The sequence below is a fragment of the Archocentrus centrarchus genome, chromosome 16, assembly GCF_007364275.1.
Source record: "Archocentrus centrarchus isolate MPI-CPG fArcCen1 chromosome 16, fArcCen1, whole genome shotgun sequence".
NCBI lineage: Eukaryota > Metazoa > Chordata > Actinopteri > Cichliformes > Cichlidae > Archocentrus > Archocentrus centrarchus.
In genome coordinates this window covers 30,766,329-30,794,128 of record NC_044361.1, presented here as the reverse complement: position 1 = coordinate 30,794,128, position 27,800 = coordinate 30,766,329, and the positions used below count along the sequence as shown (strand labels likewise).

At 39.0% G+C, this 27,800-nt stretch overlaps 2 protein-coding genes across 4 annotated transcripts; one reads left to right on the top strand and one right to left on the bottom strand.

Moving 5' to 3' along the window:
- Positions 1–200: 200 nt before the first annotated feature.
- LOC115794495 (c-Myc-binding protein-like) lies at positions 201–6,576 on the bottom strand. Of its 2 annotated transcripts, none has more exons than XM_030750037.1 (5): positions 6,315–6,576; positions 2,589–2,661; positions 2,035–2,083; positions 1,743–1,872; positions 201–571 (listed from the first exon to the last, which is right to left on the bottom strand). In XM_030750037.1, the coding sequence occupies exons 1-5, from the start codon at positions 6,339–6,341 to the stop codon at positions 524–526; spliced, it is 327 nt and encodes a 108-aa protein (XP_030605897.1). In that variant the 5' UTR covers positions 6,342–6,576; the 3' UTR covers positions 201–523. The 2 variants fall into 2 exon arrangements, with proteins under 2 accessions (XP_030605897.1, XP_030605898.1); XM_030750038.1 differs by lacking the exon at positions 6,315–6,576 and adding an exon at positions 4,128–4,284 and having other exon boundaries at positions 205–571.
- Positions 5,383–21,328, top strand: LOC115794494 (ras-related GTP-binding protein C). Of its 2 annotated transcripts, XM_030750036.1 has the most exons (8): positions 5,383–5,738; positions 8,754–8,957; positions 9,877–10,076; positions 14,502–14,616; positions 15,354–15,496; positions 15,832–15,980; positions 19,417–19,472; positions 21,017–21,328. In XM_030750036.1, the coding sequence occupies exons 1-8, from the start codon at positions 5,556–5,558 to the stop codon at positions 21,098–21,100; spliced, it is 1,134 nt and encodes a 377-aa protein (XP_030605896.1). In that variant the 5' UTR covers positions 5,383–5,555; the 3' UTR covers positions 21,101–21,328. The 2 variants fall into 2 exon arrangements, with proteins under 2 accessions (XP_030605896.1, XP_030605895.1); XM_030750035.1 differs by lacking the exon at positions 21,017–21,328 and having other exon boundaries at positions 19,417–19,975.
- The last annotated feature ends 6,472 nt before the right edge of the window (positions 21,329–27,800 follow it).

Below are 27,800 nucleotides of genomic sequence, written 5' to 3'. Positions count from 1 at the left end.
GTCCCCAATGTCTGTGTTTCATTTATTAATTTATTTTTCTTTCAGTGTGTGTGTGTGTGTGTGTGTGTGTGTGTTAATGAACATATGCAGCTGTAAATGACCACAGTAAATCTGTCACGTTACAATATGAGAACTGATAATTTGCCATTAACAAATTGATGAAATTGACAAAAAGAGTCATTACAAGACTGTTTTATTTTACAAGTGCTATATTTTTGTGCACCTACACCAGATTCTTGTAAATTATAATGACTCCTATCTATTAACAACTAACCGGTCATGTTGAAAGGCAGTTTCTGCAATAAAGCTACACTAAAGACTGAATGAACCAGGAAAAAAAACAAACCAAAATATATATACATTCATGTACAGAATAAGTTAAATCAAAAGAAGTCATTTGGAAACTGAGGTTTACAAAAGGACCAGAACAGTATAGCAACATAAAAATTCTTAGTTTTCACCTAACAGTGATGTCTCGTCTTCAAATTTTAAAGTGACAAAAGACAAAAAGTGCTGCTGGGGTTTAGTTAGCTGTGCCTCCATCTTCAGATACAGCTTCATAATGCTTCAGCTAGTGAGAGAAAAAAAAAAAAAATCTCTGTTAGTTGAGTTTATGAGCCTTTCAGAAATTCACTGTGTGTCTGTGAAAACAGATACATAAAACAATTAAAAATATATACATAAAACAAATACATAGAGTTACAGACAGGTATCAAAAAGCATTGTGGCAACAACACACTGGTGCACAGCAAAACAAACCACCCATATGGAAGCAAAAACCTTTGGCCTTATTAAAGTTAACTTTGAACTCTGAACTTTAGAAAAACTGTAAACTAACAGGTCTATTTTTGTCTTGTGTGTCAATTTATATATTGATGAATTGTGCTTGTGTGTTTTTTTGCATTCTGTGTCTATAAACTATCCTTCAAAATCTTAAAATCTAGAAAAATTACACTTTATAGGGATGTTCCCGGCTACTAATTTGTTAGTCGATTAAACAAAGACATAAATTCGACTAATGGACCAGTCTAAAACTAAGAAACACACAGATATTTTAGGACTGAAATCATTAATCGCGTTATTCAATAATGAATTGCACTTTGAATGCTGCTTAACTGTGTGGCACTGCACATTGTGCATTATGAACACTGCACGTTATACTCTGAACAACGAATTAAAAAAAAAAAAAAAAAAAAAAAACTAAATTGATGCCAGCATTTATGGTTGTGCAGGTGCACTGCGTATGATAATTACCTTTTGATCGTGTCCCGGTGTTTTACAGTCAACAGAAACATAAAATGCTGGGACTTTTTCTCTCCTGGGTCCTACCCTTTGCTGTGGTTCCTTTTTTTTTAAATTTTTTATTTTTTTATTAAAGGCACCAACACATTTGTCCCTCTAGTTTTTTCACTTCTTTGCACAAACATGGAAGGAAATGACGGTGTTTCCCTGGAGGTCCGCTTCAGGTTATGTTGTAAAACAATATAAGGCCAAGATTAACACAGTTAAGGCGTTTTTCTACAATAATGTCAGGGCTGCACCTCCATCTGGTGGCAGATCGCTGCATAACATTTAGGACAACCATTTATGGCACTGGGCATCAATTAAAATCTGAACAATTAGGCTAACCGGCTAGTACACCTGGTACCGACTAGTGACAATAGTGACGATTAATTGACTAGTTGCGCGCATCCCTACTTTTTTACACATTTCCTCTGTGACAAGAACCACTGGAGACTTACCCTTGTTTTGAGGTTTTTATTTTCCTCTGCCAGATGTGCACACCTTTGCCTCAGATCCATCACCTCTTGCTGCAGAGCTTCAGTATCTGCTGAAGTCTGGCCAACAGCACCGAGGTGCTGCTTGACAAATCTGGGAGAAGGAGCTGGTTAAAGAATTTAAAGCAACTGTTTTCTGTCCAGACTTGTAGCTGGGAGGGGAAATATCAGTCAAAGGTTCACCTCAATACAGCAAAATCATTTTTGCAGGCTCATAATGGTTCAACAGAACCAGGTTGTGTGATTAGAAGGATACTCCAAAGCATTGTTGGGCTTTTCTGGTTGTTCATATAATGACACTAGAACTGAAAACCAGGAGGAAAAAGAGAGTTAAAGAATAAGAGTTGGGTAATAAACGGACACGTACTATCAGTAAATCCTTAGATGGACTCTTGATTCTATTTATTTGTTCTTTGATAACATAATTCTAGAGTTAAATGGCAATTTTGGGCTGTGTTTACTCAGGCAAAGTCCTTGCACTGGACTTTTATGTTAACTCAAATTATAATCTAAAGAATTTGAAACGTTTGGCATCATTCCTCACACTTAAAAGTAAGTACAAAGTCCTTGTTATGTTCCAGAATGCAAGAAATCAAACCATGTTAATGTGTCAGTATTAAAAAGCCCAATACTGGTGTTAAGATTTTCCATCCAATCAGTTTTCCCTGAGGCTATTGGGTGTCACAATAATTTGTAGCTGTGTCAGCTGAGGATGTAGCTTTTATATGTGCCCTGTAATCCTTTGTGAACGGTGAGTAATGACTTTAACAAACAGAAAGAAGAAGAAGAAAAAAAAAAAACCCTCCATACCACTAGTTAGACTATCAACAACACCGGCTTTCTCCAAGTATCTCCTGAACTGTTCCCTCTTGGGGTCTGGACCCTGTAGGAGGAAAAGAGAAGACATTTTATTACCAGCTAATCACAAAATACTCTTAAACTGTCCCATCTTCCTGACTAGAGTAGCCCAATATGAGTTAGAGCGTCCTCTGTACTTGGAATTTCCACTTACTTCATGCCTTGCACTGTCAAAGTGTAATAAAGAAAGCAGTATATAGTAGCTGTAGTTGGCAGGGTTATTATAGTTAACGAAAACGAACGAAATAACGAAAACTGAAATTGAAAAAACATTGTCGTTAACTGAAATAAATAAAAACTATAATTAAAAGGAAAAAACGATAACTAATTAAAACTGAATTGTGAGTTTACAAAACTAACTAAAACTAACTGAAATTATCGATAAACTGACTTTCATTTTAAGCCTTGTGGATTGATATGAAATCATTGTTTCCGCTCTCCGAGTTTAAGCTGGGAGCGCCACAGGACAACTGTGTGAGTGCGCATGTGCGTGCGCTCACCGCGCTGGTCCGCAAAGTAATTGCTGCGGTCTGCCGAGAAAGCGGCAGAGTCCCGTATGGAGGTTCTTTGAGTACAAACACCTGCACACGACCACAAGGTAATAACACACACAATCCAGCTACACAAGCATAAATGCGGACATGAGGTCGGACACTTCTGTAGGTTGTGTACAGAGGCCGCAAAGACCCTGCAGGTTTAATTAGCAGCATCTAACCAAGCTAGCTCCAAAACAGAAGCAGCTTCAGGTGGTGAGAACATCAGGATGCAGCTGGATTTGAGCTTTGACTCCTTCAAAGAGTTTGTTTTTGTTTAACACCACATGTAGGCGTTATTAATCTGCTGCACTGATGCTGAACTTTATTGTGGAGTTTATTGTAGAATTTATTGAGTTTGGGAGTTCATGTTTTTCTTTGTTTCTCCCTGCTGATGTTCATGTGTGTCCTTAATATTACACAAATTTAGCATGTCTTGTGAACAGCTGGTTGTTGAATATATTTCTTTAAACTGTATCTTTTGTCAAGTTTTCATTACACAATAGTCACTTTTGCGCCTTGAATCTTGCACCTGATCAGGTATGAAAATACTAAAACTAATACTGAAACTAACTGAAACTAACTAAAACTAAGCATGAAACCAAAAATAAAAACTAATAAAAACGAGCAAAACCACTCTGAAAACTAATTAAAACTAACTGAATTAGAGAAAAAAAAAGTAAAAACTAACTAAAACTAAACTATAATGTAAAATCCAAAACTATTATAACCCTGGTAGTTGGTTTATTTGCATTATCCACTTTCGTTTTACCCACAAACATTTGCAGAACACTATCACCGTGAAAACCCAAACATGAGCGGTCACAGGTGGACTAGCGAACCCCTGATGAGTCTCCCTCCTTGCTAACGTTAGCTTAGCTAGTTTAAAACACGGGACATGAAGCAGTTTCTTAAAAACCTAGGAGAAATGACATGAAATGGTAGCAGACAGACTTACTTTATAATGTGCCATAGTAATGCCGGGGGGGTTTTTTCTTGTGGAAAGCTCCTATATTTTGCGTTCCGCTTAAAGTGGGAGCACCTTATGTTAAAAAGCAGGTACACTGCCAGCTGGTTTTAAAAGTTTACTTTCGTTTATCTTCGCGCAGCCAACTGCTGTGCAGGGCTCAAAGCTGCATTCAGGGGTTCCTCGTAAATACAAGAACTCATTGCAGCGTTAGGTTCATGTCATCAGCGATGAACTCTTGCATGTCCCTATTTCTGTTGGTTTTCAATTAGAGGACAATCTAGCTTAAAACAAACAAACAAACAAACAAAAAACAACAACTTTATTTTGTAATTTTCTCTTTTATCTTTAAGAAAAAAAATTATAAAAATGTTGATTTGTCCAGCTCAGTCATCAAAAGTACACTTTTATGTGTTTTACGTGCGCAAATGTGACAAATAAATACTTATGACCACAGACAGGTTGCTTTATAATATTTTACATGTTCTTAACATGCATGCAACACATGTATGTCTTAATATGATTGTACTGTTGCAAATCAGTGTCTTTATGAGTGTTGTCTTCTTTTGGTAATATGGGTATGAAGTGAAACAATCTAGTCAGAACAGATTGGAAAAATATAAAAGACATTCTTAACTTATTTTAACTATTATATTTGACAGGCAATTTGGTTATCAAGATTTTTAAAATTTTAAATTATATTTTGGAACCAATTTTGAACGAGTAGATTTATATTTTGCCTCAAGACGAGTGTAATTTACACAACAAATGTATGTTTTAGCATTTTGTGCGTGGATTACTATCAGTCATGGGTGGGACAGAAAATAACCTGCATTTGTGGAAGGAAATAATCCCCATTTCAGAAGCGCCATGAAAGCCTCTGCTTCACTGTAGTGGGCGTCTGCCTCCACCTGCTGGTACCAGCACTGCATAACACGTAACCGCTCACTTTCTGTTTGGTTCGTCTTCATTAAATGTTCCCTTTTCACCCCAAAGATAATGTGTAACTATTGTGTTACTGCAGCGAACTCTGGATGTTTTTAAATAGTTAATTTTAAAAAGTGTTTATTTGCTTCTCATCCGAGCGATTGTTCACAAAACGAGTCTGAGTACTAGTCAGGTGACAGCCACAAACCTCATTAAAGTGACAGGCTCCTCAACCAATCACCTGTCGAATTGTAAACCAAGCACCGAATCAGAATCAAAGGGCGGGGCCAAATGGTGAGTTTTTTTCAGGGAGAGAGGAAATCCTAAGGAAATGTGTGGGATCACGCTCTGCGTTTCCAAGTGGCTCAGGCGTTATTGACAAACTATCTTCATCGGGTGACGTTAGTGGTGCCTACCAACCGCACGCTACAAACAACTAAGCGACAAAGTAAACGGGGGGAGCAGAAGGGAAGCAACCGCGCTTAGGACAAAATGTCGATTCAGTACGAAGTGGAACAGCTGTCTGACAGCTACGGGGTTGCGGACTCATTCCCCAAAGATTTTGGTTATGGTGAAGAGGAGGCCGACATCGAGGACAGCCCGGCACCGTCCGACAGCAAACCCAGAATCCTGCTCATGGGCCTGAGAAGAAGCGGCAAATCATCGATACAGAAGGTAGGCAGAGATGTTAAACTGTTAGCCTTCCGAGGCGAGCGCCGCCTGCCTCCGCTTCACACGAGTATAAACGGGACGTTAGCCAAAATAGCTACCGAGTTGGGTTAGCATGTCGCGAGCGGTGACGACTATCAATCAGCTGACAGCATGCCCAGCTACATTAGAACAGAAGAATGAGAAAAGAAACAGAAAAGAAGGTAATGGTCACTTGGGTATCTGTGTGAGCTAACGCCGGTGTGGCCGCAGGAGTGAATTATTAACCAGCTGAACAGAGGAGCTCAGTGCATCTGTAATGGTGTGTGTGTGTGTGTGTGTGTGTGTGCACACATGCAGCGTGTGACTGTTTGGTTAACAACTTGTCCGACATGCAAAATCCATCTCAGTCCCACCCAGCTGTGAGGAATAGGGCAGATATGGAGTGTGCCTAACACACGACGGCAGAGCGACCACACCTTTCAGTCTGCAAGTCATAACACTTTGTTTCAAATCAGTGCAGCACCTGCAGACCTTCTTTATCCGAGTCGTACTCATGTTAACTAATTAAGGAGGAAAATAATTTGCTCGGCCGCTACTTACCCCGCTCCAGTAACTGCGCCTGTGCATAATGGACCACCCAGACGCCTACAAGCTCCCAAAAAGTCAAGAGCAGCCAGGACTCCAGTTTGTTTGCTCCTGGAAATTAAGCCTGCCATATCATGACACAGCTGCTTCTTAGGAGATGATCTCAGTTGCCACACTCAGATTGCTGTGACAAATAGCACTTGTGTTTTCACCTGAATCTGAAAGAACCCTGTATGCATGAAGATGGCCTTTAATACTAAAGCAAAATTTAACTTCTGTGCAGGAATAGTCAATATAGACGCCAAAAAATAAATAAATCTCTTGGCTTCGCTAAAGACGCCAGAGAAGTTGACATTAAAAGATAGGAGCGGCGGGAGCCACAAGCCAGTGTTGCACCAGGAAGGTCATCCAGCGTAAAATCTTTGCCAAATCAAACATGCGGATCATCAAGAGTGAGCTTTCTATAACCGATCGGTCAGGACCTGGGTTAACAACGACCACCTCTGGTGCTGTTGGCCAACTGGGTGCCTTTGGAAACGGTCCTGAGGAAGAGGCGAGGAGGAAAGCATGTTTGGAGGCAGCGAAAGAGAAAGAAAGGCAGCAGTGTGGAGCTGAGAGTAGGGACTTCAAATGTAGGGACTCCGGGATGTAGTGAAGGAGGACGTGCAGGGGGTTGGTGTGACAGAGGAGGAGGATGGGGACAGGATGAGATGGAAGCAGATGATTTGCTGTGGCGACCCCTAAAGGGAGCAGCTGGAAGTAGAAGTTGCTTATTTTTTTTTTTTAATCTGTGGTGTCAAATCGTATTTTGTGCTGGCTAAATAAGTCAAAAGAGCTGAAAAAATGTTTTGAGAATGGCTTCTTTTGTTTCCTTGGAACAAAATGGGTAATAAATGACAAGAAAAAGTACATAAACAATAAAAAAAAATTGACATAAGCTATTAGTCAGCTTAGTATTTTAAAGATCTGTATCAGTTAATTACTAGTAATCTTAAAGTAGAGCGTAGTTAAGAATATCATGCGAGAACAATATAAGGTGGAATAATAAGATCCATTAAAAAAAATGTCCATAAATGTAGCCTTAGTTATTTTGGTAATTCCTCAAAGTATGTAATTACAACTGTAAGTAATCAAATGACCAAAACCAGCTGACGTGCAACAAACCCTCAAGGTTGTTTCTACTTTTTCCACCTTGTTTTCCGACCTTTATTCCAGCACCTTCTTCTGTTGCTTCAGCCAGTTCCTATAGCCCACTCAGAATGTTTCTCCAGGGCCGTCACTTTCACTGTTGTTGCACTGTTCTTTAATAATAGATTAAATGTAGTTGTGCCTTCTATGATATTTTATTATTTATGTTAAAATCCAAAGGGGGCAGGGGGAGAGAAGTAGCATCAGGCTCCCATATAGCGTGACGTGCCAGAAAGCTAACCTACAGACACTGCGTGGAGAAATTCCTGTAAAGAATCAACTTCTCTGCACTCAAGTATACGTGTGCACTTGCACTCTGTTTGCTATAATCCATACACCATCAGGTTGAAGATTAACATTTCGACGTAAGCCGCCAGCTTGTCCTGAGAAACATGTGATTTGGCTTTTTGCTGGTTCATCGGCCTATGACCCCTGTCAGACGACGCATTGATTTTTAAAATTCCAGCGGTGGAGCAAACACTCCTACCACCACGCACGTCCAATTACGTCTTGTTTTCTACCCTTTATGATATTCATTTGGCCCAGGCGCCGATGAATTGTTAACATCCGTTCAATGTATAGCAGCAGCTTTTCTGTATGCTGTTTAAAAAGCTGAAAAAATGCTGACAAGAGTGACATGTTGCAACGGAGTCTACAGTGCTTTGTCCTTTTTTCTCTTGTTCTACATGTGATGTCTGGATGATGTTGTCATGCTGGAGTCGTACCATAAGTCAAACTGCAGTACTGTTGTGATAATCTTTCACACGATTACGATATTATTTTAATAATGGAATTAAAGAACAGCCAACACAAGCGAAGAAAACTTTAAACACCAGCAGACTTGAAACCCTGTTGTTAGGCTTCCAGTCTAAGTTGGCCTCATCAACAATGTTATTATAGTGAAAACATTTTATTTAATACATCCATTAAACTGCCTTCTTGCATTTATGTACTCATGCATTTATTGAACTGAAATAAAAATGAAAACTAGACTTTAGAAATAAACAGAAGTGTAATAAAATTCAGTTCAATTTTATTTATATAGCACCAAATCACAACAAGAAGTCGCCTCATGGCACTTTATATTATAAGGTAAAGACCCTGCAATAATTACAGAGAAAACCCAACAGTTTAAACGACCCCCTATGAGCAAGCACTTGGCAACAGTGAGAAAGACAAACTCCCTTTAAACAGGAAGAAAACCTCAGACAGAACCTTATATTCTGTTATAAACTAACTGAAACACGACATCAATTCTCATTTCAGGTGGTGTTTCACAAAATGTCGCCCAATGAGACCTTGTTTCTAGAGAGCACCAACAAGATCTACAAGGACGACATCTCCAGCAGCTCTTTTGTCAATTTCCAGATCTGGGACTTCCCCGGCCAGGTCGACTTCTTTGACCCCACCTTTGACTACGAGATGATCTTCAGAGGAACTGGGGCTTTGATATTTGTCATTGATGCTCAGGTGAAAAACAGAAGTTGTTTTGTCTTTTGTTTAAATGTCAACAGTGTCATGTTTCCAAAGTGCAGACTAAGCATGTCTGATAAGATAATGTTTAGAAGTGCAAAATCAGAACAATATTCTGAATCACTTCCGTTTGCATTTTTATTGACATGAAACTGTAAAGAAAAAGAAAACAGACATCCGAGCATCCGCCCATTTCAGCACTGAAGAATGAGCTGGGTGATGAGCAGTCCGAGTGGCTGAGTGGCTTGAATAAAAGACAATTGCACGCCACGGCTTTTATGCTCGCGCTTTCCGCACGACTCTGAGTGCTTTCAAGAAGTAATCTCCGCTCCGATATAAACCACAGCTGATCTGATTGCATCGGTTTATTTGTGCTCAAGGTGCATCAGATTCAATTTACTTCAGCAGTGGGTCACACGGTGCTGTGAGAGCAGAGCTGTTCTGGACAATGAATGGGAGGTGCATTTCCTCATACCCCGCTTAAAACTGATGAGAATGTATGGCTCCGTGTGATCTGGAATAACATCTAATAATTATGTTGGGCTCAGTTTACAAGAGTGTCACTCTCACATCTTTATGAGGAAGAGCTTTCTGATTTTCTTTTTCTGTTATAACTATTGTTTGAGTGAAGTTGTTGCAAAGTACCTTTTCGCTGGATGTTTTTTTTCATAGTGTTCTGTAAGAACTAAGCAGCATGTTAGTATTAACATTTTTACACATTTTATGCTGTATATTGTTTCTGGTTGCGATATTGTGTCTCTTGAGTATAAGATTATTGGAGGAAAAAAATTGGTTGAATAAATGCAGCCGAGATCTAATGTTGGCCCTTTTTTTTTTTTTGTTTGTTTTTTTTGTACCTTGTTTTATGATTCACATTCTCAATATGCCTGTTTTTGTGACATCTTCTTTGTCATAGGATGATTATGTGGAGGCTCTGAGCAGGCTTCATCTCACTGTGTCACGGGCCTACAGGGTCAATCCAGAGATCAACTTTGAGGTGTTTATCCACAAAGTGGATGGCTTGTCAGACGATCACAAGATTGAAACCCAGAGAGACATCCATCAGAGAGCCAATGATGATCTGGCAGACGCCAGCTTAGAGAAGCTACATCTCAGGTATGCTATGTTTAACATTTGATTATTTACAAGCCAGAGGAGACCTTATAGTCCCTGCTTCCTGTGCAAATGCTGCAGTTGTTTGTATAGAGATAATACCTGGAAATGCATCATCGATGTGCTCTTGTTTACTCTTAGTTTCACTTTTTGTTTTGAGGCAGTATAAGGAGTTACTAGGTCTAAAAATATTATAACAACTGGAATATAGGAACAAGTCTGTAGTCCATTAAGAAAATGCTTCATAGCACATGGTCTCATTGCTGTATTTTAATTGACACACGAATAGCCAAACTGCAGCAAATGGGTAGAGGAATTAAAGACGTTATACACCACCAACAAAAACCAGAAGCCAATAAACAAATGGTCACTTAACTATTAAATTCTGCTGCTATAGTTTGACGCAAAGCTCTTGTTTCTGATTTGACTTGCAGCAAACAAAGTTTTATACGCTCACAGAAACTCTACTGTTGAACTGATTTAACTCCTCAAGAGCTTAGCCCACAGCTCAAATGGTCCTTAATAAGTTGGCACAGCAGTTAATCACATACGTCAAATCATGCAGCATGGAGTCTCAACAGAACAAACTGCAGTCAGCACACTTTTAACACTCGTAATGAATCTACTGAGTTGATCAACGGACATAGCAGAATGTCACATGGCATGTTTTATTTTATTTATTTTTAAGCGTGTATTGATTTTCTTTAACTTGGGCATAAAACAGAGGGTGAGAAGGATGAACTGATGTGTCACTCTTGCCACTCAGTTTTGGTCTCACTGTATTTTGAAATATTGGGGAGCGTGGGCTGACGCAGGTAAAGGGTAAAAAAGGCAGTGCAGACATAGAAAATGATCCCACTGAGTGACAATGACACATGAGACAGAGGACCGTTGTAACATTTTCCAGAAAAACTGTGTGTGTGGTGGAAACTTGGCCCCACTTACGCCGCAGGATCTACCATTTGCTTTCTCTGTAACTACCACCCAAATCTGCAGATTTATTAAACCGTAATAAATGTAGGCTTTATCTGTATACTACTAAACTACAGATGGATGTGTTTTCAAGTCACTGTTGAAATCATATGAGAGGTTTTCCCACATTTTTATGCTTCTTTTAATGGTGTATGTGAAGCTGATTCTCTTTTGAATCTGATGTCCTGATACAGATGCTGTAAATGTGAATGTGTGCTCACTTTTTTAGAGAGAGGGCTGACTCTCCCTGCTGTGTTTAATTAGCTTCTCAGAGGAGACTTTATGCAAAAGAAGTTGTTACATGTAGAAAAGAAGTGTTTTGGTTATTTGTAATTGTTGTTGAATAATGAAACAGATTAATTCAGTCTTTTTTCTTCTTCTTCATTTAAAACAATGTTGTGCTACCACATCACTGAGGTGTTAACACGTCAGCCTGGCACACCTTTGACCCCACTACATTGTTTTAAATTTTAAAGGGGCACCAATGGTTATCCTTATTGACTCTTTTATTTATATATATAATATAATATAACATTTTTATTTATTTATATATATATATATATATATATATATATATATATATATATATATATATATATATATATATTTCTGTTCATAGGCAAAGTTTCAAATGATGCGGTTAAAGCATAATTGTAGTGCCAGTGACTACTTGAGGACCAAAATTATGAAACTAATTGTACATTTTCTCGAGGTTTCAATTGCATCCACTGGCCTGTAAGAGTTGTTTGTTGTTGTTTTTTTCAACCAATATGGCTCATCTTGTCTTATTTTATATTTTATTTTTTCCTTAGTAGCTGCAGTAGAGAAGCCATTGGGATGGTTGTTTTTATTAATTTAATTGGCTATTTGGTGTTAATAACATGGTAATAATAAGGCCTAAAAGTATCTTCTGTTTTTTCCTTTACATATACAGTAGCCTGTGTCTTCAACATGGTCTCCATAGTCTTAGTGTTCCTGTGAGATTCCTCTTTGACCTCCTAATGAAGCAACAGTGGCCTCTGCTTCAGATACCAGAGCTGCTGTGATTAAGGCTCCAAAGGGCAAAAACGCTTCAGCTGTAGAAAGAAAGTCAAAGTACACATCTGCTGTTTGGTTCATCTTCATTAATCCCTCTGTTCATAGTTTGGTGTTTTCAGAGAGAAATGTTGACAGTTTTGCTGTCATATAACCTGAGGAGGTCTGAGGAAAACTGATGACCTTATAAATATGTTCATTAACTGACAGAATAGATTGAATTGATGGATGGATTCTTGAGAAGAACAAAATGAGTATTCCTTTGCTGTTTCACACAACAAATCTAATACCTTTGTTTATTAATAAGTGGAGGTCAAAAATTACCACGCTGAGGTGAAACTAAGTGAGAAAAGGACACTTCTGCTTCTTGTTCTATTTGGTTCTAATGGGGACCACAATAAAAAAAAATGTACATCATGCTGTATTTTTTATTTATTTATTTTTTTAAGATGAAGACCATAAACTTATCAGGAAAGGGTTTACAGGTCATAGATCACTGGAGCTGAAGGGAAATATTGTCATAGAGTATCAAAGATGAGTGTAGCGTCCTCATGTGAAAAGTGAAGCCAAGTATGTTAAAACCTGCATTCTTTTTAATGGGGGTGATACCTGCAGTTGCAAAAAGACCTGAGGTCCTATAGAAGTCTATGGAGCCTCAGTCCCTCTGCCCTGACCTCAGAAAAACACTTTCCTGATGAGTTTATAGTCTCAGTAACTTATTTTGGTCATATTGAATAAAACTTATTTCCTTTTTAAAAATGTTGGTCATTCTAAGGATCAGAAAGGAGGATTATCCAGGATATACTTGTTGGCTATGGAGTTCTTGTTTCTCAAATGTTTGTCAAACTGATTGAAAGCTCAATAAGTGACAAACTAGAACAGGAACAAAAAATAAATAAATAAATAAAACCACTGGTTTGATGGTTTTGATTACAAGTTGGTAGCAATACCTGTAGAATTACACAATTCTTGATAACTTTTAACTCTCAAATTGGGTAATAGCCAAATTATTACCACATGTACCTAAACTCCTTTTATTTCAAATAAGTAGCTTTAAATCACCGAACTGATGGTAACAGACTGTTTATTCAAAATGCTGACACATTTTGTTGACTGGACACGGACTGAAATACTAGGATGGCTGCTGAGTAGCCCGCTAACATTACTAGGGTTGGCAGGGTCGAGCTATCAGGGCAGCTACGCTAGTCAACATCTTGCATATCTAGTTATTCCCGTGGCTGTGTCTGGTCTTCAGCCTGTAAAGGGAGACGAGGGCAGATGACAGCCTCAGTAGATACAGTATTAAATAAACAAACAAACAGAAAACTCACATTTTCAGAATTTTGTATCATAAGTATCCATTCTGGTAACGTCCTTTTACTGTGGATGAAGGCAAAATGGACTCTCTTGGAGTTTCTGATGTTTTTAGAATGATTTTCTTTGTTTCCTGAAGGTCAAGACTTTCTAGAACAATTTAAAAAAACAAACAAACAAACAAAAAAAACATTCTGATTGAATAGTGTCAGGGTTAGGGGTCATCACCGATGACTTGGACCTCCATAGGGTATCCATAGGGTAAATTTAAAATTGCAACCCATTATTTCCAGCCTCCCAATTTTTTAATGTGTTTTTTTTTCTAGTTTTCTGATTTATAAATTGAGTTTTTTTTTAAATTTTATTTGCTGGTCACATGATTCACTGTTTTTGCAATATTTTCTAGAGTCAAGCTAACGAAGGATTACTAGATGGTGAAATTTATGTTGCTGCTATAATAAAAGAAGTTAATGTTAATTGCAGCCTTTGCTGTGACACACTATATGGAAAGTCTAAATGTGTTGTGTAGCACATTAAACACTGTTGGGGCTGAGCCTGGGCAGCTCTGCAGCAGCTTTACTGTTGATTTTTAGGACCGTGTTGGCACATTGTGCAGTTTTTTTTTTTATGTGGGGTGAGATTGTTGTTTATTCCGGATAGACAGCCTTAGCGGTCCTGGATATATATGGATCTCTGCCTTATGCCTCTGGTGCTTTCTTCACTGTAATACATTGTGAAGTTGGGCTCCTGCCAAGGGTATGCCGACACTTCCATTTGGCTCACACCACTGTTTTCTCAGACAGTGACCTTAAATTTATACATCTCACTAACCATGTCCATAAGTCATGTGTGCCTAGTTTTACAGCAGTCATATGAAGGCGGTTTTTGTGCCAAGTTAGCATTAACTTTTTATCCCTGTGCTTTCGTCTGAATCAGGCTTTAATGCTTTCATTTAGATCTCTTTTCGACAGTCCTTCAACCCTTTGTCATGCGATCTCGTGACTCTTATGTATTTTTACCTGGTTTCATATGCATTTTGAGGAAGTGAGAAGTGTTTGCTACTTGTAACTGCTCATATGCTTCCTTTTTTTTTCTTCTTTCATTCAGCTTTTACTTGACGAGCATTTATGACCACTCCATCTTTGAGGCCTTCAGCAAAGTGGTACAGAAGCTCATCCCACAGCTCCCCACCTTGGAGAATCTCCTAAATATCTTCATTTCTGTAAGGACGTAACAGCCAGCATTTTATGCATGAGCATTTTTTTTTCTTTTGGATAACTTTGTCACTGATGGCGTGATTTATGTGCGACAGCGTTCATGGCGTGACTCATTGCCAGCACTGAAGCCGCATTAAAGTTGGCAGTTCCTTCATTGTCCTTACAGCCTTTTCAGGGCATGTTTGTAGCCTGCCCTTGGATTTTAATGCTAAGTCACACACTGCTAGTAGTATTGACTCCTGATAACTTTTAAGGGACAAATTCTGGGAGAGGATCTAAGAGTCAAAGGTTTTGACTGTTTGTTCCTTAAATTTATTAACTGGTTTGGTAAGATTTACTGTATTCAGGAAGTCCAAGCAAGGCGGGTGTTTATGTGATATGAAAAAATATTTAAACTAAAACAAAACTACATCCTCCAGAATTATCTTAAATTAATATCAGCATCTCTTTAAAACAGGTTTTAAAAAGCAGCGTTTATTTCAGAGCTGTATTAGACTGCATGATGTTGAGCTTGGTGTATAATAAACTGACAGCTGTGCAAATTATAAACTTTAGCTTTCCGTGACTTTCGTCTTGTCTTTAGACTCCCTACAGACCTTTTTAGCAGGCGCCCTCTTCCCAGGTCTTACTACCAAATATTCATTGTAAGAGGAAGTAGTTCCTTATTTCTTTACCATATTAAAGTTTTTTGACCCTCTTCTTTCCTCTGCATTTCGTTTGTCTTCTTTCATGTTGGTGACAGAATTCAGGGATCGAGAAAGCCTTTCTGTTTGACGTGGTCAGTAAGATCTACATCGCCACAGACAGCTCTCCCGTAGACATGCAGTCCTATGAACTGTGCTGTGATATGATTGATGTGGTTATTGACGTCTCCTGCATCTATGGGTGAGTCTGTTGATTTGTTTGTTTTTGTGCTTTAGAGATATACCAGTGAGGTCAATAATGAGTGCTCTCTGTTCTGATAAACATAAACTTGGTCAGCAACGTCTATAGAGTTAATTAAAAAAAACAAAACTTTCTGTATTAATTTGCATAATAAATACTACAATCATATTTGCTTGAATCTTTTGTAATCTCTTAAGGCCTTAAGAGAGAGAGTTCACCCATGTTCTGTCTGAGGCCAAAGCGTAACTTAATTTATGCATAATTAATAACCTCATAGACGAGCTGCAATTTATTTCCCATTTCTCCCTGAATGTTATGGTGTTGTGTTGCACTAGTCTGAGGGAGGATGGCAGTGGCAGTGCCTATGACAAGGAGTCCATGGCCATCATCAAGCTCAACAACACCACTGTGCTGTACCTGAAAGAGGTCACTAAGTTCCTGGCCCTTGTCTGCATCCTGCGAGAAGAAAGCTTTGAGCGCAAAGGTAAGCTGTCAGGTGACCTGTGATCCTGTGCTGCTCATTTGGCTTAATTTGGTTAATGGTTTAGGCTTGAGTCAAACGCCTTCATATTTTCTTTCATTGTGTTTATCAATGCAGTGAGAGTGTGCGTCTGCATGTGTACAGACATTTGTACACCTGGATGTTTTAATGCATTGAAGTACATTAAACAGAAAATCATAGAGATAAGCTATCATCACCTTTAAGCTCCAAAAATACTGGATCCTACATTACTTATAATGAATCTAAGTAGCTTATTTGGTAAATTCCTGAGTGTTTCACACTTGAGGTCAGTTTGAGCCAATAGAAAAGAGTGTGTTCAAACTTTTGACTGGTACTGTATTGGCTGTCAGTGATTGGCCGAGCCCATCTGCAGTTTTTCTCCTTTTATAAGTGAGTGCAGGAAGTGGGGGTAATTTTGCTATTTAATTGTGTGTCTCCTTGAGAATTCAACACAGTAAATGACTCTTAATGTGCAATTTAAGGTATGAGCTAAAACAGACTGCTAACTGGAGCTATATTATGCCCTTTTCTTTCCCAGGGCTGCTGTGCTGAAAAAAAACATCAGTTCATAAATTATATTTGAGAGCAAGACCTTCAGACTGTGTGTGGTGTGCACCCTGATCATTTAATAGGAAGTTGTGTATTAAGACAAGCTGAGGGGTAAACTATGAAGGACGTTCAACATAGCCAGACTTTCTTTGTGTTAGCTGGCCTGACAAAACCTAAAACCCCCAGTCAGATTATTAATCAATTATTTTAACGCTCAGTGAACTCTTGATGCTGCTGTTTATTTCTAATATGGTGGGTGCAGATTAGAGCTCTGAAACTTTAAACTGCATCCATTCAAACATTAAAAGGATACTGTCCTATAGCCTAATAAAGGAGACATGGGAATCAAAGTGAAATTTAATTTATTGATTTGAATGGGTATTCTTTTTGTGTGTTCTGTGTTCTAGTAGCTGCAGTTCCAGCAGCTTAAAAGAGACTTATAGCAGGAGATTAGAATCAAGTGTATCATGTATATACTCATGTATACATTTTCTGCACCAGCAAATGAATACATGCAGCTTCCAGAGACAATTCCAGGTTGAGTAACTGTAACTTTCATTCATAAATTACAACTTGACAATGTATTCCCTCAGCAGAGAATCTCTACTGCAGTTAAAGCAAAGTGTAAAGCTGTAAATAAAGGAATTGGTGACAACATGGCGCCAAAACACTGAACATGTGTTCAGTAAAAGCAACCATGGTGATTTAGTCAGGTAAAAAGTCAGTCACTTTCATGAGACAGAAAACTTGAATTTTAAGCTCGACAGAGCTCACTAACGCATTCGTTTTGTTTTGCGGTGCACCCCTCTGTCTGTCTGTCTGTCTGTCTGTCTGTCTGTCTGTCTGTTTAGCTCCTTTTTGGCTTCACAGTTTTGTTGGGTTAAACAGAAACATACAGGTGATTTTATATTCTTTGTCCCAATTAGCTCTTCCATCATTCCATCAGTGTTAATTTTGACAGCAAATTTTGATTTAGTTTTAGTCATAGTCTTGTGACGAAAATGTAATTTTAGTTTTAGTCATAATTTAGTCATCTGAATAGTTTTAGTTTTAGTCGACGAAATTATAAGAATATAGTCGACTAAATCTACAGTCGATTTAGTCGACTAAAGTATAAAGAGTGTAAAATGTAAATCTTTTTCTTCAGTTCCCTTGAATTGGTCATTATACACACTTACACAAAATTAAACATTTATTAAAAGTTATGGAATATTAATAATATTAACATGAGCGTTTCACCTGCTTCCCACACACCTGATCATTGACACCACCTCACTGAGAGAATACGAGCGTTTTACAGCAGGACGCGCTCTGACAGGTACAGGGCAGTGTTCAGGACTAAGATTAGGAAAGGCTAATCCACCGCGGCATGGAGATTTTCTCTAAACACAAACGCTAAACTGGGAAAAACACTTTACCCTGCATGACATTAAGTTGTTTAAGATTTGTCGTGTTTTTACCCGAGATAGTCGCCCCACATGGTTTACACATCGTTTTGTTTGTCACTACGTCAAAGGACAAACGTGTCCATACGTCGGCTCTTCTCTTTCTCTCTGCTGACATTGTTTCCATAACTTAGTTCTACCGGAAGTAAAGACAAATCACAGGCTAGTTTGGTCTTCCCGGGTTTAGAGCAAATTTGTGCAACTGTGCGTTTGATTGGATGTTTTCCTAACTTGTCTCGTCCTATCACAAAATTAAATCAGTTTGCGTTTGATGCCGTCCCTGCCGAGCATTTTCGTCTCGTTTTCATTCGTTGACAAAAGTGTCAATTTCGTCATCGTTTTTATCCTTTCAGGTAGTTTTAATTTATTGTCTTGTTTTCGTCATGAAAAAAAGGGTCGTTGATGAAAATATAAAAATATAAATATATAAAATATTAATATTTCGTCAGCGAAATTAACACTGCATTCCATTTATGGAAAATCGTTTCTCGGGAAAAACATCAGCAATTTTAGGGCTAATTTATTTATTTATTTATTTGGTCCATGTCATAATGTGCCCAGTTCACAAGGGACTTAAAAGTCTTAAAATAACCCCAATGACATTATCAGTGAATCTAAATGTTAACTTTTTGTTTAGATGCTCATATTCAGTATGCATAATGTTTCTCCAGCTTGTTCTTAGTATATTTCTGAAGAAGTGGAGTTTTTTTTTTTGGTCTGCAAACTCGCAGTCGATTCCTGTGCAGGGTTCTAGTGATTTTTCTTCTTTGAGACTCGGCTGTTGTTGACACAGCTCTCACTAGTTTTTCTTCCAGTCTTTGAATTCTTTCACTTCCTAACTCTGCCAGGTTTGTTCTGTACTGTGTGGCTCTGAAATTTCTTCATACTTCTCACTCCAGTTCTTAACACTGTGATAATTTTGTACATTCACCTCCTGTTTTGGGTGATTTTTTTCTTTTTTTTTTTTCCCCTCAAGTCTAAGCTGATTTCTTTTGTTGTTTGATATGCTGCTTTCTCAAGTGACAGCTCAAACCCTTATTCTGTGTGTAAATTGGAAGATAACACTCATTTTTAACTTAATTTTACAACCTTTGAACATTACAAAGTTAAAGCACATCACTGCACAGCAGTGGTTTGTGCTATGGCTCAATGAAAAGGTCTGTTTTTGTGGGGGCTAATACAATACTGCTGATCCTGGTAATGTTTTTTTTTTTTTTTCTGAAATATGTTATTGGGTGCAAATAGAAATAATTTATGCTTTCTAAAGAAAACTAGTAATAAAAATGCTGTGTCAGCTTAAAAAAAAGCATTTTTTTCTCATCTAATAATTGACTACATCAGACTTTTGGTTGTTTAAAGATATAATTATGAAGCAAGACTTCCACGTGTGTTGAATAACTGAAGTATATTTTTTACTTCCCCAGGACTAATAGACTACAATTTCCACTGTTTCCGGAAGGCTATCCATGAAGTATTTGAGGTGGGTGTTTCCACTCAGCGTCCTGCGGGCCCACAGGCGATGGGCTCACCCTGCACCAAGGCCGTTGCACTCAATGGCACTCCACGTAACACTGTCTAGCCACTGATGTAAAATAAAAAAAACAAAAAGATGCAAAAAGAAGGAAAAGGAACGGAAATATAAAGAAGGGCCAGGGAGCCTGTAGAGGAGAGACTACAAAACTGGGGCTCACCAGCGCACCAGTCACAATCCCTTGCTCCCAGCACTTAAAGCACCGAGAGACACCTCAAGACAAGAGAGTGTGGGAGCAGCAGTGGAGTACAGAGGGGTCAGGCCAAGATGGAAGATTTGAAGGGAATTTCAGGCATCAGGTAAATGCAAAGCACTGTGTTAGCTTTGAGGAAGCCGAGAGACTAAACTGCACCTGAACAGGAAAAAGGTTCAGGATCTTTCTTTGGATTTCCTAAAGCAGTCAAAGGCTGTGATAATTAGCTGCTGTTTCCTCTATATGAACAGTGTGATGGGCGGGGGGGGGGGGATAACCTCTTCATATGGACAAACTGTGTCAGTTTGCAGGCTTCTGTCTCGTGATGAACCCACCCTGACCGCTCCTGTGCTGAAAAAGGCAGCGGATGCAAACTGCTGGTCCACACCCCACACATGTTCAGAGATGGCCTTATGTAGATAAAGCTTGACTGCAGTGCAAGCTTTTTCTCTCACCACCACTCACCTCATCTTACCTGAATGCTGCCCAAAACTCGCTTTTTGGTTTCACTAGTGAAGGGAAAACAAGCTTTGGTGAGCAGACTAAAAAGGGATTGTGTTGTCCAGGTAAATCGGTTGTGTGTCTGCGCGTGAGTGTATGTGTGTCAGTGAAGGGTTTCTGATTAAATCCCAGGCTCGATTATTGTGAAGGACCTTTACAGAAAATGTGTCTGTCCTCCTTGCTAACAGCAGCTTGGCATGATTAAACTCCTCTTAATCAGCGAAAGCAACTCTTCTCTGTTCGTGCTCCACTGAGGAACAACCTTTTGATTGACTTTATGATGAAAAGGAATTTTGCTGGAAATATGGACATACACATTGCAAAAGCACTGCCAGAATGATTAAATTGATACATGATTACAATTTAGAACTTGAGATCTATTAAGTGTGAGTGAGGTGCAAAAATGATGGAGAGGTCAAGAAGCCAGATTGTCAGACTGGTTGCAGCATGCTTGCATGCTTTTCCACTCACAGTCCCAGTCCTGCCAGAAATGAACACATGTAGCAGCCCGTTTCGTTTAGTCCTGACGAGCAATATTCACAAGAGCAAAACTTATTCCAAGCACGCATACATCAGTGTGGTGTTTTTTTGTTTGTTTGTTTGTTTTTTCCAGTTGCATTGTTTGGAACCATAACGCTGCTTGTTTTGAAAGGGGGGTGGGGGGGGTGGAAATGAAACGAACCAAGAAAATCAAACTGCTAAAATAGGAGGAAAAGACCAAATTTCATTATAATTGCCATTACAATGATACACTGTTCATGTCTGTTATTATGTTTGTGTTTATTGTGTTTGCTATCAGGGCTCAGACGTGAAGGTTATACTGGTTGCACCTGAAGACCAGGAATTTGACTCAGGAACCTGGATTACCGCATTATCTAGCTAACTTTCCTGAGTAAAACTGCGTTAGTTCCAGCTTCGAAGGTGCACCTGGTTTTATTCAGCAAAGTTATTCAGGTAATTCTGGTGCTTCTTGAAACTGGCCCGAGACGTTGTTGCATTAGTCATCTGAGAATAAGTCACTGCTTCACTGTTGCACATCAGAGCTGTGGTGGATGATTGATTTCATGTATTGTGATGCTATACAGTGTGAAATAAATGAAAATGTAAAATATGTTCCTGTGCTTTTATAAACTAGTGAACTAAAAGACATTTCAGAAGTGTGTCGTAGGAGCAAAAATGTTTTCTTGGATTCTGTTTGACCCCCCCCCCTCTCTTCACTGTCTAATGCAAAACCGCAAACAAACACAAGATGGCGCTGCAGGACCACGCAAGTGTGCCCCCCCGCCCCCAAATCTCTGCTATCCAGTTCTCTCTTTGCCAAGACCAGTAAGTCTTTTCATACTTGTTAAAAATACAGAAAGTGTGCATCCATTGCTTCACCTGTGTGGTGAATTATACAGCCTGTTAAATGTCAGCAGCGCCTATAACAACAGCGGGAAATGCTGCTTCGTTTATTGGTTCTACATTATGAGCATAACAATAGAATAAATTGGATTACTTGGTATTGATGAAACACAGGGTTTTACTCACATCCATATAAAAAAAAAAAGTCATCTTCATGTCAATTGGATATTTTCATGTTAAAATGCCAAATAACCTTTTTAACATTTATTTGCTCAAAAGAAAAAAAAAAATCCTATATAAAGGGATACAGCCTGTTAATTGTCAGTTTTCTTAAACTTGGCTGTTGTTCAGATGGCATTATAATGAGTGAGGAAGGGTAGGGGGAAAAAAAAATTCCCCCTCCTTTCTGGTTTAGTGCATATAAAAACAACTCAGTGAATAGCTTCACCATGCAAGTTATTCACCAGTTAAGTTAAATAAGCCTCACAGCTACTGTCACGACCCATTATGTGGGGAGTAGGCGAGACAGCTAAACACCACTTCCACACAATTTAGATGCAATAAAACACTGACAGCTTTTTTATCCACTTCATTAAGCCAGTAATTTCTTATAAAAATCTCCCGCATTAATCCTGCCGATGGTTTCCCTGCGGTTCCTTAAGCTCTCCTCCAACCTTAGCCGCCTTGCTTTGATGCTTACTCAAATAGGCGCTAATTTGAGATAAATTATGCATCCACATGTAGCCTACCCATGCCAAGGAATATAAAGTGTGACACTCTGAAAGATGGTGAATTAAAGCAAAGTGTGATACCTTGACGGACTAATGGCAGATAGGTTAGGCCTGTCAACCGGATGGTGCATTGATCTGCACGTCACTTCATATTTAAAGAAGTTGAGAGGTCATGCTTATGATGTTTTGAAGGTCATTTGGAATCAGACCTTGGGGGGAATGCAGAGACCAATGATGCACTTAAATGAAGACATTCAAAAAGAATAAACTGAGTCATTTTTAGTTCTCCTTTAATGCCAAGACAAATATGAAATATTATTGATTCCATGCAGGGAAATTCAAGTGTCACACCAGCTGAAATACAAGAACAGATGCGCGCGCACAAGTAACTTCAACAATCAAAATTTCTACATAAATATGAGCGTCTTTTATACGCAAGTGTAGCGTGAGAAATTAAAAGGTCCTTAATTCTCTATACACTGACATGAAGTGCATCGAGACAAAAATAGTAGCAAATAAACTGAGGCGCCAACAAAATCTGAATACAGAAAAAGCACTTGAGGGAACAAAAATTGTCTGGTGGTTAACGTGCCTCATGCCTGCAGACAGCTTAAAAAGCAGCTATTGCGCTTGTTCTGTAGCAGCAAAAACAAAGTGTGCTTCTAATAATGCAAAACAGTCGAGCAAAAGCTGGATGTGTACACTTCATCCTGAGCATCCTGCAGGTGTATTTATTGTCAGTTCGCTGTTACCAGTTACAGTAACCCCTGCTGAATTTAAAGGCATTTAAATAAACTGCATGCAATCAAGATATTAGGAAAATAAAAATCTGTGAGCTGCAGTTTACTGAAACACCTGGGTCATCTCATGTCCACTCAGTAACACAGTGACTTAATGGAATCTGTAGATGGGGCTGTTGTCTGCAGTTTCAGCCGCTGTCTCACTCTTTGGCCAGTCTTTCTGCTTCACGGTGCAGGCAACATGGAGATCAACATCACACACAGAGACCTTCCATATGGAGAGGACTGGAGGAAAGGGAGACTGAGGAGAAGTTGAGGAAGCAGCAGAGAGCGAGCTGCATGATGTACAACTGTAATTTGGTGCTGCAGCAGGTCTTGAAATTGCTTTGCTTTATCAAAGGTAACACTCCTCCTTCCCCTGTCCCTAATAAGGAAGCTTAACTAATAATGAAATAAAGCGAGCAGAACATACTTTTGCCTGTGATGTCATGCTCACTTCCGCACGCCGGTACGCCCATCATCTCAGATCTCTTAGTATCATTACGACGATGATATTGCTATTACGTTCTTAATAAAACTCAGTCAGTGCTGTGCTATCTCCCATCTTTACATTTTATTAACCATGCTTATGAGAGATGAGGGGAAAATGATGTGACTAAGTAAGACATCTCAGATAGGTGACAGATGTAATACAGGCTACATGGGTGCTCCAGTGAGAGCAATTATCCAGCATAGACAAGGTAAGCTGGTACTGAGGTGACATCAAAAATTGTAAGCAAGACTGTTAATAGCATGATCATAGCAGTTCTGCTAATACTGCTAATACTAATAAATCTGCTCCAAGATATCCACAAAGTAACTTTTAAAGCTCAAAACACTAATACCCAGTCATGTACCAGAGGATAAGGGCTCTTCAAAAGTGCACAGGAGATGTTAAAATACAAATGTGCTTCTTTAAGTGGTTAACAGATTGCCAATCATCATAAAACGACAATAAAAAACATTATTCTGACAGTAATTAAGCCAGTAAGCCATTCCTTTCCTCAGTGAACTATCCGTCTTCATTTTGGGGGGATTATTTGTGCAGTTATCTCCTTCGTACCTCGGTCAAACAATCAGTCAAGTGTGTAATGCTTAAACAAACAAACAAACAAAAAAAAAGGAATGTAACTTTGAAGGGGAATCTGGTATCCAATAAAAATACATCCATCCTAAAAACACCACTAGATTTTCCCACAACTGATACACACACAGAAAACCTAGTTTGAGAGTTTTTGTTGCAACATATCATTAAAGCATAACAGACCTGTCATAAGGTGTTCTCTCTCTCTCTTTTTTTTTTTAAAGCTAACCAGTTATACCAAACTGCTCTGCTACCCTTAATGTGCAGCAATGGGAAAAGCTCTATGAGGAGAGGGGAAAAGGATAACGACAGTGGGAGTTAGAGGAAGGGACAGGCGTCTCCTGTATTTTCTGGTCAGGCAGCAGAGCGTGGAGCGAAGGGGCCAGCGGGCCAGCAGCCAGCTAATGGGGACCAGCAGAGAGCAGGGGCCAGGGACAGCGCTGACAAAAGGAACAGCGACAGATGCCATTATCTCAGCCTCATGCAGATACAATGGAGCTGGACAACACAGGTCCTGACACTTGCAGACATTTGTGAGTGGGTGTGTGGGCTGTGAGAAGGGGCATGTGTGTGTACACTGTGAGGTTAATGGAACACGATAGAGGAGAAGTGGATTATCATGGAGACTACAATTTCTTGGTAACACTCTGAGCTCCACTGCACCCCTTGCATGCATGCGTGCATGCGCGTATGCAATTCACGTGTGTATTTGAGTATAGCCTACATGACCTCATCTTGTTACAGAAAGACAGCTGGATCAGTCACCCATCACTTGCTTAGAATTCAGGGGCATCGTGAAAAGCATATCACATTTGGTTTCACATTTCTCTGGGTGCTACTCTTGGACTTAAATTATGCAGCGTTCACTTCAACCAAGGATGTTCTGGTCATTTGGACAACCAAAAACGTGTCGGGGAGGTGTTTGGGAGGAGGGATATTAGCTGGCTATGGTGATGCTTTTAGCAGGATTGGCAAAGGCAGAGGAGGGCTGTTAAGCAGCAGTTTTTGGGGAGGGATAAGAAATGTGAGCTTTAGCCAGTGTAGTGCGGTGACATGGGACAGCGTTATTGACTGTGGCGGTGCATGCTGACAGTGGATTGTCAGCCCCTGCAGTCATTTGCCAGACTGAGCGAATGCAAGGATCAGAGTTCTTGGAGCTTAGAGAACGACAGAAAAGAAAGTGAGACAGGGAGGGATGGCACGAAAAGGAGAGCGAAGACTGGCAGCCATACAAATGCAGGAATATAAACATAACACACACGCAAACACACACTGAGATGTGGGCACCCCGCAGAGTGTCTGACACTGATGCTGCCAGACTAATCAGGGTACTCTCCCACTCTCTCACTTGCTCATTAGTGTTAGAGAAGAAGCCAGACAGTTGTGACGTTGCAATGAGGTTTTGTCTTGCTGTTGTAACCACGTTTGGTGCGAGGGGCTCGAGTTTTGAGTTCTGGGTTAGTATTAATTTTAAAAGTTCTGTGGCACAGTTCTAATGCATTCCCACCTGATAGGATTAGCAGTATTATAAATATATATTTTTTTGTTGGTCACGTAAAGGTTGTCTGCGTTAATAGATCAGCGACTTTAAAATGCAACATTTGAATACACTTTACATACTCGGAGCAGCTTATCTCTATGTGAGAGGCAGTTTGTGTGGCTGCAAGGATTTTAAAGACAAAAAGCTGGCTAATGAAATCACCAGTGGTTGAATATCTTAGATTCAAGAGTATATTGGAAAAACTCTGCTATTTTTCATCTGTGGCTTGGCAATTTTTTCATATATATACAACCCAACCTTGAATCATGAAAGCATTAGTTTAAAATTAACAACAGAAAAAAAGGGTGCAGAAGAAGAATTGTAAGAGAGCTATGACCAGGACACAACATGTTTATGCCTGAAGTCCTTTCTAATTATTTAATATAACTTGATTTCGTCATTTAGTCCAACATCTCTGATGTAACGTATTTATCAATTTTCTGACATGTAATAAAAAAAAAGACTTTCCCAGTTTACATGAGATTTGCTGATCTTACCTCAACTGACTTACTCTTCAAACTAAAGAAATATATTAGCTGCAGCTTATATTTTGTAACAGCTCATCTCAAGGTGTTGTTGCAGCCTGTTTGAGTTCAGAGAAGTGCAGAAATCTCAGGAAACACCAGAAGGCCATACCACGAGATCCACGTCTCCCTTCTTATCAGACCATTCAGTAACAAAGGCAGAAGCACTACTTTCATTCTTTCTTCACCCATTTATTTAATCTGTCCCCCTTTTTATGGGACTTTATTAATTCCACAAGCAGACAAGGGGTTAAATAGTGACTCCGTAAGACTGCAAAAGAAGCCAGGACATTTCCTAAAAATAACATTTGAGGAAAAACCTGCTCTTGCATTAAAGAGTTTAGGATGTGTCAGCAGTAAATCCTTCACAACACTCTCACACAAACTGAGTTTATTAGCCTTTCCATTAATGCTCGTCTTTTTCTTTTTTTTTATATGTTTTCCCTTTACAGCCCCGGCATGGCTTATACAACCAGAGATTTGCTTTTCTTGATTTGTTGTCCCTAAATGGAGCAACAGCAGCAAGACGAATACTGAAACAGCTACTTCCAAAACATTACAAAGACTCCTTGGTGCTGAATGGCACAAGGCAAAAAAGACTAGTGTTGTAATAGCTGTCAAAAAGGCCTCTGAGAATGTCTGGACCAAAATGCATTTAAAGGTGATGGAGTGGGCTTGTGTAAAGAGACTTGGGAGAATTTAATGCAGCAGAACATCAGAAACAAAGATCCTAAGGTCACATAGAAGTGTGTTATTGACCGGGGCAATAACAAATGCAAAAATAACTCACACATAGTACTTACTTAAAAGCTTAAACACACTTTATAAAACTCACACAGCTGAATGCGAGACTGCTGGACAGCAGTCATAAAAGAAGATCTTTAAATAAACCAGTATAATTTACATTCAGATCTTAGGTAGAAGTACAAAAATATCTAAAAAAAAAAAAATAGATTAATGATGCAGAAAATGCCTCCTATGTCTGGTATATTATTACATATTGCATTATTGATTTTTACTGAAGCATTAAGTAGTATTTCTTGCAACTGGCTGTAACTTCTTTATTTACTGTTCATTTAGTCAAGCAACCCCAAAAGTAAAAGTCAGGTTAAAAGTTAAATGTGAGACATCCTTCGATGATTAATGTTGAACAAAAGGGTCTGCTGCGCTAACCTGTATTCATTTTTTTAAACCTGCACGATGCTTTATTGTAACTGCTGACTAAAACAATGCAATAAAACCTTTTTTTTTTGGATCTGCTTTCCCTTTGGGTGCATCATTTCTCTATGCCCTGTAAATGGTTCTTAAAGTTTTACACTGTGAAAATGATGGTTTTAGTGGCTTAGGCACAAAATAAGACTGTGTTTTTTTTTTGTTTTTGTTTAAGACCTTCAGGATGTTAATAAGAAGAGAAAGTTGAAAGAAACCAGCACTTACTGTTGGGTGCAAATAGAAAACCTAATAAATGCAATGAAGAAAAAAAAAAAGGATGCCTTCCTGCAAACTATATTGGAGTAGAAGTATAAAGTCATTAAAAATGCCTTCTTCAGAGTTCCAAAGAACTTTTGTGAAGAAAGTTAT

Coding starts and splice junctions, on each gene's coding strand:
- LOC115794494 (XM_030750035.1), top strand. CDS start 5,556: ATGTCGATTCAGTACGAAGTGGAACAGCTGTCTGACAGCTACGGGGTT. Junction 10,077..14,501: donor TTAGAGAAGCTACATCTCAG/GTATGCTATGTT, acceptor TCTTTCATTCAG/CTTTTACTTGACGAGCATTT. Junction 14,617..15,353: donor TCCTAAATATCTTCATTTCT/GTAAGGACGTAA, acceptor TGTTGGTGACAG/AATTCAGGGATCGAGAAAGC.
- LOC115794495 (XM_030750037.1), bottom strand. CDS start 6,341: ATGCACAGGCGCAGTTACTGGAGCGGG. Junction 2,084..2,588: donor TGTTGATAGTCTAACTAGTG/GTATGGAGGGTT, acceptor CCTGGTTTTCAG/TTCTAGTGTCATTATATGAA. Junction 1,873..2,034: donor AAGCCCAACAATGCTTTGGA/GTATCCTTCTAA, acceptor TCCTTCTCCCAG/ATTTGTCAAGCAGCACCTCG.